General features: G+C 45.2%; 1 protein-coding gene across 1 annotated transcript in view; it reads left to right on the top strand.

The window, feature by feature from the left end:
- The first annotated feature begins 6,888 nt into the window (after nucleotides 1-6,888).
- Nucleotides 6,889-10,020, top strand: part of anks1ab (ankyrin repeat and sterile alpha motif domain containing 1Ab) — a 38,846-nt gene continuing 35,714 nt past the window's right edge. Inside the window, exons 1-2 of the mRNA XM_053445981.1 lie at nucleotides 6,889-7,070; nucleotides 7,559-7,998. Coding sequence (XP_053301956.1) covers nucleotides 7,714-7,998 — 285 coding nt within the window. The 5' untranslated portion in view covers nucleotides 6,889-7,070; nucleotides 7,559-7,713. The remainder of the gene's footprint in view (nucleotides 7,071-7,558; nucleotides 7,999-10,020) is intronic.

Here is a 10,020-nt window from a genome sequence, read left to right as displayed (position 1 = left end):
AGCTTAAAGTGTTTTAATCAAACACCAGAATGAAAGAACAAGGGAAATAGAATCGATAACAGCCTCATTACCATAACATCATACATTATCCTTATTATTATAATAGTCATAAGCAGAAGTTTCATAATACGAGTCCACAAATAACCAATGGATTCATGTGACATTTTCCATGAATATCGCAGAAATAAAAGAAATTAAAATCCATCAGAAAGCATTTTACTTTGACGAGTGATCTCAATGTTATGCAATCTAAGTGGGAACAGAAAGTGATGTTCTCCTCTCGTGTTCTCTGTATATCCTCTCTTTTTCTCCCCCCCCCCCCCCCCCCCCAAATTCTCTCCAAGTCTAAATTTGGAATAACTTGACTCCATAAATGTTTCATGTAACCTCACCTCAAAGGAAAGGACTCAGACTTGAATTTTTCATCAGGGTCCTCATCACCTCAAACATATGGTTCTTATCCACACATGCATATGATAGTGGTTGCAGATTCCTGCCTGTCCTGTAACTGATGCACCGTCTTTCCTGTTTTCCCTTCCCAGTTTGGGTTTGCTAATCTGCACTGGATTATTATGCCCTGGCCCAGTTTTGTTTTCTTGCTACACACAGTTGCTCCTTTCTCCTTGAAGGTTAACTCGTCGTTTCAGCGAATTAAAGACGACTCTTCAACAACCGCTGAGCCACTTAAGCCAGAAATACCCTTTTAAATCTGGCATGAGTCATTATGAGGCCCATAAAAAAACCTGTAAATTCCTGGTTCAACTAACAAAATTAGCTGAGCGGCACAGTACAGGAAACTGCTCCACATGGACTGAACTTTGTGTGTCCTGCAGCAGAGTGCATCACTGACTCCCACCACGCACCAAACACTCACCACTGCTACACAACCGCACATGCACCAGAGGCGTGCGGTGACTTTTTACACACAGACACACACACACACACCCCCGTGTCTGTTACTTTACTCGTATTCGTCATTCTCACACCCACACTCAGTATTTTTATTGTACCCTTATACCTGAAAAGGGTTATTTACCCTCTGTACTCCTCACTGTTGTGTTGATCCTTTAGGAATCTATTTTTAGTGATTTAGATTTTGCTTTTAAACACCACATTAGAAATCTTTACCTTGCCAATGTTTGTTATCTTTCTTCAGCACAACTTTGCCAATACACAGGGGCGTTGCAACAGGGTGGGCTAAGCATCTGATTGCCTGGGGCCCGGACCTCAGAGGTGCCATCCAAGACAATCCCATGTGAACATGCTAATTTCTTCTTCTATATTTGGCAGTCTACTCGCTGACACTGCACTGTTTCCGGAGCGTCATGAGATTCAACAGAATAAGACACGTTGTCAAAGAAAGATGGAGCCTCACACCTCCTGCTCGTGCTTTCTCTTCACTTCATGCACAATCTAAACACCACTCGGTCCACCTCTTTTCAGAACCTGATGAATCCAGAATGAAGGTTGACAATTTGCAGTTTTATCTGTAATGATCGTTAAAGATTGCCTACAGAAAGTTACACAAATCCAAACTTTTCCGTGCGTATGCGAAGCAGCCTCAACTCGATCCCAAATTGTTTCTACCGAGAAAAAAACTTTGCAATCAGCCGCCTCTCTGCTTATCTCCTCCACAGGAATCTCTGTTATTCTCTTCTGCCAGTCAATAAGTGCCCAACGTGGAATTGAAAACCCATCATCTGTTTCCATCTCATTCTTGCATGTGATGGTGTTTAATACAAGGACTCAGCTCTTGTTAGAAATGAGCAGAACCTGCTCGTCTTTATCAGCTCATACACTGACTGCTTCCTTCTGTTTGCTTTTGTACTTTCTCTGCCTCCTTCTTATTTTTGTCACATATTTAAATTAGTCAGCTTTCTGCTGTAAACTCTTCGAGTGATTAAAACAAAACCCAAAACATTCTCAGGAACTCTAAATTGATTTTATGAGAAATCATTGACTTTTTATTGCCATTAGAGCATGTAAAGTGGGGTCAACCTGAACAGGGCCAGCCCATCACAAGGCTAACATACAGAAACAAGCTAACGTTCACACTTAATTAATACTTAGTTAATTTAGAGTCGCCAATTAACAAACCCCCCCTCTGCATGTCGTTGGACTGTGGGAGGAGCCGGATTAGGCCGAGAAAAACCTGTGCAGACATGAAGAAAACATGCAAACTCCACACAGAAAGGACTGAACTGGGATTCTGACTGTGAACCTTCTGGATGTGAGGCAACAGTGATAACCACCACCCCCAATGGTCCAACAGTTCCCATAAATCCAATCAAGCAACACCAAATTTCACACTCTCATAGATATCAGCCTTCTAAATATGCCTGATTCTTTTTTCATTAATATCCCAGAAAAATCTTCCGCCATTTCCCATCCTTCCATAAAGTTCCGGGGAAATCTGATCAATAGTTTTCGCGTAATCCCATTGAAAAACAAACAAATTAACCAATGGATCCCCTATGCAGAAATAAAAAAAGTGATCGATCAGGTGAATCCAGGCCAGAACAAAGATCTCCTGTGACGTCCCCTATAAATGTGATGTAGTCGTTTAGCAGTCGAGCTCAGACAGAACACCAGAGTGCTGTCTTTCCTTTTACTCCAGCAACAAGTCAAATTGCTTCTAAAAATGTCCCCGATATAGAGTCAAAGGCAGAGTGTATTTTTAAAAAGGGAAAAGACTCTTACAGTCTCTAAAATTCTTTGATGTCCTAAAGTTAAAAAGGCTAAAAGCTTTTGGCTACGTGACTAAAGAAGAAGGTAGATTTAGCCGCAGCAGTAAACGTTGGCACAGAACAAACAGTGGGCAGGTTTTTTTGCGATAGGGAAAGTTACACGACGTGTTTTATACCTGGAATCTGTGCAAACGCTGGATTTTCCTTTTAACTGTTTTCCTTCAGAAGTGCCACATAAACCATCACATCATGAAAGTGGATTGTGTTCCGCCATCACCTCCGGGGGTGAAGTTCCCGACCCTCGGCTGAATATATTGAGCATGTCTGATTGATTCACGGCCGCCGATATCATCGCTATCATTGAAACAGATGATAGGACTCTCTCTGGATATGGCGTTTGTCAAGGGCGGCTATTATGGAGGTGCTACGCCGAAAGTGACCCGGCTGTGAACCATCAGCATTATCGGTGGATTAATTGCCTCTTCGTCCTCCCGCTACCTGCCCTCCTCTCCTCCTCTGCCTCCTCAGCTCACTTATTCCCTTTGTCCTCTGAGTTTAAATGTCTCCCTCCTTCATGCACCTTTCTTTTCATGTGGTGGTGTCTTGGTGTTATTTCATTGAACTCGACATTTTTTTGCAATTCTGGGCCAACTGCAGTTAAAAAAAAACTAAAAAAAGGAATGTGTTAAATCCGTCCACCACACAATGGGAAAATCAGAAACATGGAGCTGTGCCATTGTTTTCACTGAGAGCCCCACAGAGAGCGTCAACCCAACACAGGAAGCGCCGGCGCCCAACACAAACAGCTATCCCCTGCATGCACACATACACACATGTGCACACATAAACAAACAAGCAAAATACACAACTGCATCTACACAAGCCTTCATTTCTCATCTTAAAATATAGAAAAACGAGGGAACCACAGTTCAGTTTCCACGCTGCACTTTTGATTCTGATCTTTCCAGGGTGCTGATTTTATCTATTGAATTTATCTTCACCCTTAAGTGGCCGGCAGCAGTTGTTGTGGAACGAGAGTTCCTTTATCACATAAGACCCCAAAAAACAGAAAAGATTTTCTTTTGAAAAGGATGTAGTATAGGATAACCGAGATTTAACAGCAACAATACTAGAGTGCCCCACTTCTCCATTTTTTAAAAACATTTAAACACAAATATACAAAGCGTCTTGTTGGAAGGAATCTACCGACTCTCACCACTTTCCAAGCCCTCAGGTTCAGATCACAGCCGGATGATCCACAAACCTTCACATTGAAGGTTCCTCGCTCCTGCAGGTAGAGGTTGAGGTGCCCACCTGCTGAAGCCTCCTCGTTGTAGAAAACTGTCTTTTGTGATAAAGATCCTGCTCAACAAAGCTGCTGTGGCCATTTGGTTTCAATTAATAGTTCTATCCTTTCCCTCCATGGGAGAATTACAACTGTACAAGTGGAAGAGACTGAGCTGAAATGCATGAGGGAATACAGATGGATTTGGAAGATAAAGATAAAAGGTCAAAGGATCAGAAAAGACCTGACAAAACTCACTAGGAACCTAAATACTTGATGATCAGCTCCGTTACACACAAAAAGGGGGAAGAACACTTATTCATTAATATTAGGGAGAATTTGGCTGCAAGGAAATGCTCCTGACTTGAGCAACTGGACTTCAGTGCTTGTCTGACAGAAGTTCAGCTGAGGCCGATGGGAAAGCCGGTGGTTTTGCAAAGTGGTTCCCATTAACCAAATGAAAACACTTCACCTCAGGATGGCGCTAGATAGAGGGATCGCAAAAGTTTCAAGTCATCCTCAGCGGGGAACAACGCTGACAAGACATTTCACTGGAAGCCGCAGACCGACAGAAATGATTCTGGTCTCCCGAAAGAATACCATCATACCCCCTCTGCACCAGTAGTGACCTCATGTCAAATTTCCAATAACCTACAGATATTGGTGAGAGCTAATTTGGTGCCAACCCCAGTGAGATTACCAACCACCAACCCTCTACTGTCACTTCCTCTCTCCCCTTCTCTCTAGCACTGATGGATATCCAGCGCCACAGCTTCACTCAGCCGTGCACGCTCGCCCTCGCGTTTCCCTGCAGAGAGGTCGGCTCCGTCCGTGTCTGCTGGGAAGCTTTCACAGGAGTCGCGTCTTTGAGCATCCTCGGCTAACAGCAGGCTGTTCTGCTGCTGTACCTGCTGAGGAGACTTATTTCAACTCCTTAACTTTCTTCTCAACTTTCTGAGAGAATGAAGCGGTGTTCAAAGAGACACCTGTGATCAATAGCTTCCAACCTGAGAGAAATAACATCACTTTTTACTGCCGGGATAACAAATTTGTTTGGAGTTAAATGTAAAAATATCCGCTGTTGGCCTGTTATTAGCCTCAAAACACAACTTAATCTTCTGCGTGACTATTACTTGGATTGTTTCCGCTTGAACATTATGAATTCTCACATCTCAGGGCTCTGAAATTGATACATTGGATGATTCGCATCGCCGCCGCCGCCTCTGGGAACAGATGACCTCAAAGGCTAGAATGAGAGCATTCCTGTCTGAGTTAATGTCCTCTCAGACTGGAAGGAGCACCAGGACCAACACAGTGCCATGGGATCTCAGAGCATGAAACGATATGACTGCCATTCCAGTCTGTAGACTCTAGAGTCTGTAAAGTTGTGTGGTTATTGTCAGATCAGGTTGAAGCCAGAAACACCCATCTCAAGGTAATTTCCCTTGGTTGATTAACTTTATTAGATCGTTACCCAGTGGTCTCATTCTTGCATAATGCCGGCTCATCAGGTGGGAACTGCAGGGCACCACATTGCAGAGAAGGATGTTGATTAATTGGATTGAGCTGTGAGAGGAAGTGGTGTTAGAAGTTGCGCAGTGTTATTAAAAATGTCAGTTGTGGACCTGGGGACACGTTGAGTGAAGAACGTCACAGACACACACAAGAATCCTGAAAAGGCATGTTAGGAAGCTCACAACTCTTTAGCGAGCACACAACTCAGACACATTTGTATGGATGTGAAAACACTGTGCATGAAAAACACTGCAGCCCTGTGCGCGCAGCCTCCCAGTGACTTGCACAGTGTGCATGTCTTTGTTAGAGACGAGTGTTCATGAGTCACTACTGTCTCTCGCCCGAGGCTCGGCAGCCAGCCAGCTGAAGGAGGGGGATGCATGTTTTATTTTAGTCGCTCTAATATGCCGTGAAGACATCATTATCATGAAACATGTTGCAATGCGCAGCCTCTGTTGTTTAAAATGGCACCGAGGACTCGGATATCTCTAAACCGTTTCATCCCCATCACAGTCACAGCGATCACTGGATGTGCAATCGTACACGCTCCATTAGTCGTGGCTTTTTGTCGTCGCCAGCCAAGCAGCTCCTGTGTGAACCCTGTTATCTCTTCTGTCGTGCACACACCAGCGCTGCCCACAGGGAAGAGGTGAGCATGCAGGGAGCTCGGCTGATTGAGGGCACGGAGACGCGCTGTGCGGGGCCACGGTTGACTGTGAATACCAAGGATGTCTCACAAGAGATCCTTTTGTCAGCGCCCGACCCCTTTGACAAGAGCCGTGAATAGCATAAAGTGTTTGAGATCTTTTCTGCATTCCTCACATATCATCAACACTTCCCCATCTTCACTTTTTTCTCAAACCTCTGCAGATCCCCAGAGGTTCATATATCTCTTATACAACCCAAGTCAGAGAACTCAGTAGAAACATTTAATAGCACTGATGGTTTGGCAAATGATATCATTCAAATATATCTGAGATAAGTGGAGAAAATCAATGTGCTCTAATGATTTTGGCATCACAAGCAATGTTTCGCCACCGTGAAGTGTCACCACTTTAGCCTTGACTGGATTTGTGATGATAACACATCTGCATGAGAGTCTATTAGAGATGCATCTTCTGCTCAGGCAGGATCCTCAGAAGGAAAATGGATGACGCATCCAAAGACGGCTCAAGGCCATCGGTTAAGTCTGGGTCAAGGTCATTTCAGATCTCAAGACAGAGTTGATAGAGCGCTGACTCAACAGACACTTGAAGTGCTACCGCCTCCACGTCTGCCCTGCGACAACAAAACAAAGCTCAACCCAGTGACCCCGGTCTCCTGCACACGCCCACCCTCAGACGGCACCAAGGAGGAATCCCCTCTCTCCTGTCTCGAATAAATGGAGCAGCCACCCAGTGCTTCAGTAACCTGATTACCCCAGCTGTCAGTCTGAATAAGGCCAGGCTTTGGGGTCCTCCCGTCCCCTGATCCTCACGATGGGATAGAGCTGACCCGCCCAAAGAGTCTGGAGACAACCTCAGAAGAGGATGGACACGAGCACACGGAGCCGGGAAAGAGCCGGGGACTAAATGAGTCTGCAGGTAAGAGGAGGCAGCAGAGCTTTTGTTGATTTCACTTGATTGAGTCAGACATAAGGCTTTGTCCTAAAGTACTACAGATGTCATGTGTTTCTGAGCGGTTTATCTCATGTAGATGCTCATGGATCCCTGCTTCTTACTTCATTTAATCCTGGTGTCCTGCTTGAGATTCCACTGGGTATATTCCCTTCTTGGAATTCCATGCTGAACTAAGGAGAAAAGTAAGTGTAGGAGAGTCAAAAGAGAAAAGTCACACCCCAGAGGATAAGGGGTGGGGGGGTGGGTGGGGGGGGGGGGACGCTTTGGGGAAGCCCGTCACTGAGAGGAGGGCAACAGGATACGAGTAGTGGGTGGACCTCGATGACCGCACAACAAGTCTCTCACTTAGTTTATGCTCCCTCTCCCTGCAAACAGAGTTTGAGTCAGTTGGATTAAAGGCGAATCCCCTCAGCCTACAGAACTTATATTTTTTATCATTCTGTGTTTTTCAGCTCCACCATTGATTGGCTTTCTTCCAGCAGAAGTTCCAAAGCTCAACAAAGACCCTGAATCAATCTTTGGACTTAACTAAACAAGTCAGAGTGCTGCAGGATACTGAAGACCCCCCCCCCCCCCCCAAGTCTGCACTTGGCAGCTCCAAAAAACTATGGCACAGAGCACGCTGGATGCTAATCCTGCCAAGTTGATCCAAAATCCAAAGCCTGACATCAAGGACTCAAGAAGCGAGCCTGCGTCGGCCGCGCCGGTCAAAGTCAGACCTGCGGACCTGGGGCTGATTCGAAGCTTGTCCAAGTCAGACTCGGACTTGTTGGCGTCACCGCTCGGAGAAGAGGATGGAGGTCTGGCTGGCCGCAGTGGGTCGGTGTCTAATTGCAGCTCGGGGCGGCCGTCCATGGAGCGCATGCCTTCCTTTGCCTCCGAGTGGGATGAGGTAATACTCGCACTCCGGGGATGGGAAACAAGTGGGAGGGTGTAGAGGGCGGAGAGGGAGTGGTGCTTTGGATACGGAGGCATGGACTGGGGTTTCCAAGTCCTCAAGAGAGAGAGAGTGTGCTAGTGCATGTGAATGTGTGGGAAAAGAAGAGAGCAACTGAGGATTAGCGTGAAATAAGAAAAAAGGGAGGGAGTGGGTGAGGCAACACATTTCAGGGGAAGGGGGCGAGGGAAGGAAGGAAGGAAGGAAGGAAGAGGGGAAGTAGCAGCAGGAGAGCGATCAGGAGTCCAGCAGAGGCAGGGACAGGGTAACTTCACCTAGGCTGTCGGCACAGACTGCCTGCGGCCGAGTGCTTGAATGCATGAATGGCTTGATCACTTGCACCGACCTCCCTGTAGCAGCCCCGGCTTCCAAGACTAATTGGGCTTGTGCTGTCATCCCACATCCACTCAGTACATGTCCCAGGGGCCGACCCACGCTTCCACTGTCTCCTCCTGCACTCCTCTGGCTCCTCGGCTCCGTCTTGAGCCATCTACTCTCACAGCCACACTGTGAGAGATGCCCCCCCCCGCCCCCCCTTTATCCCCAAAAGCCATAACTTGTGATTTTTGAGCACTTCGGAGCATCAATGCAGCACACACCCCGAAGCGCTGCAGAGACCCCTTGAATTGAATAATCATTTCTTACCACAACTTCCAAAAGCAATTAAACAGTTGCAACCTGTGGGGACAGTGGCTGAAATAGCTGCATACAGCTCGGAGACAGAGTTATGCATTCTCCCAGTGTCCAAGGCACACTGGGACAATTTGGGAAAACTTCCCGCTCAATGCTTAATCCCTTTCACAATTGTAACAGTTATAGGATCAGACTCACAGGCATTATGCAATAATTGTGATATCATGACGTCATGGCTGGAAATACGCAGTGAAAGTCCCATCGGTTCTGCTTTTGTTTTTTTGTGGAATTCCTACTTTTTAAGCAACTTCTCACTCTGAATTTATGCTTTTGAATTATAGCATTTTTATGTGATGGCGCTCACTCCTTAAAGCTTAGGACATACATCTGTTATTATTTCTATTATCTTATTATAGTCTCTTTGTTTTAACTTTGATTTGATTCAAAATTATCACAACCTTTTGCTTCCAGGGCCGTAATTTAATCTGGGAATAAACAGTGGTATTTCATTTTATTTAATAGTTTAGCCTAAATATCCCCAAATATGAACAGAAAATATATTTGAAAAGTTGAGCAAGTTTAATTCTAAGAAACTCTCACTGAAGTTGGTTGGTGGCGGTTCAGTGTGGTTTTATCTGGAGGAATCTGGACCGATGACCTCAGTAGTTTATGTAAAAGGATGACAATGGCTTCTAGGACTTTTCTAAAGGACTTTACTGACTGTTGGAATTTGTCCAAGTTGATTCTCACTGTGCGATTGACAATTCAATGTGGAGATTGTTTCTTGGGTTGTATCTTGACTTAGTTTCAAACTTGTGTGGACTATGTTTCGAAACTTTGACTTGTCTAAGACTCATCTTAGCTTCTTCACCAAGACTTGATAACCGATTAGAGGGCCCCGATCCTGCAGAGGTCCCCGGAAGTCCCAGGTTCAATTTATATCAGAACTATTGACACTTGAATTGAAATTATAAGGGAATTTAAAAGTTAGAAGTTAAGTTATTAGAACAGAAAACCTGACACCATAGAAGTAGGACTGCAACCAACGATCATTATCAATAGATAGAGACAGGGACAGGGACACCAGCAGCAAGTATTCATGTCTCAGGAGCTGGTACTAGTGGATAGTTTTCCATCATTTCCACTTTAGGCAGGTGTGTGGGCACCTTGGGAAGTGAAGATGTTTCTCATGGTCTCCATCAGAGTCCTGTACTGGTCACACATACTGGGGCCGGACATACTGTATTTGTAATGAACCTTTTTGATCATTAAATCAGGCTCCATTGGTGTCACTCACTTATAAAAAGACTTTCTTGAACTTTCACTTGGCTTTAATGCCCCCCC

Source organism: Pleuronectes platessa, chromosome 2 (genome assembly GCF_947347685.1).
Source record: "Pleuronectes platessa chromosome 2, fPlePla1.1, whole genome shotgun sequence".
NCBI classification, from domain to species: domain Eukaryota; kingdom Metazoa; phylum Chordata; class Actinopteri; order Pleuronectiformes; family Pleuronectidae; genus Pleuronectes; species Pleuronectes platessa.
This window is presented reverse-complemented; position numbering and strand designations above follow the sequence as displayed.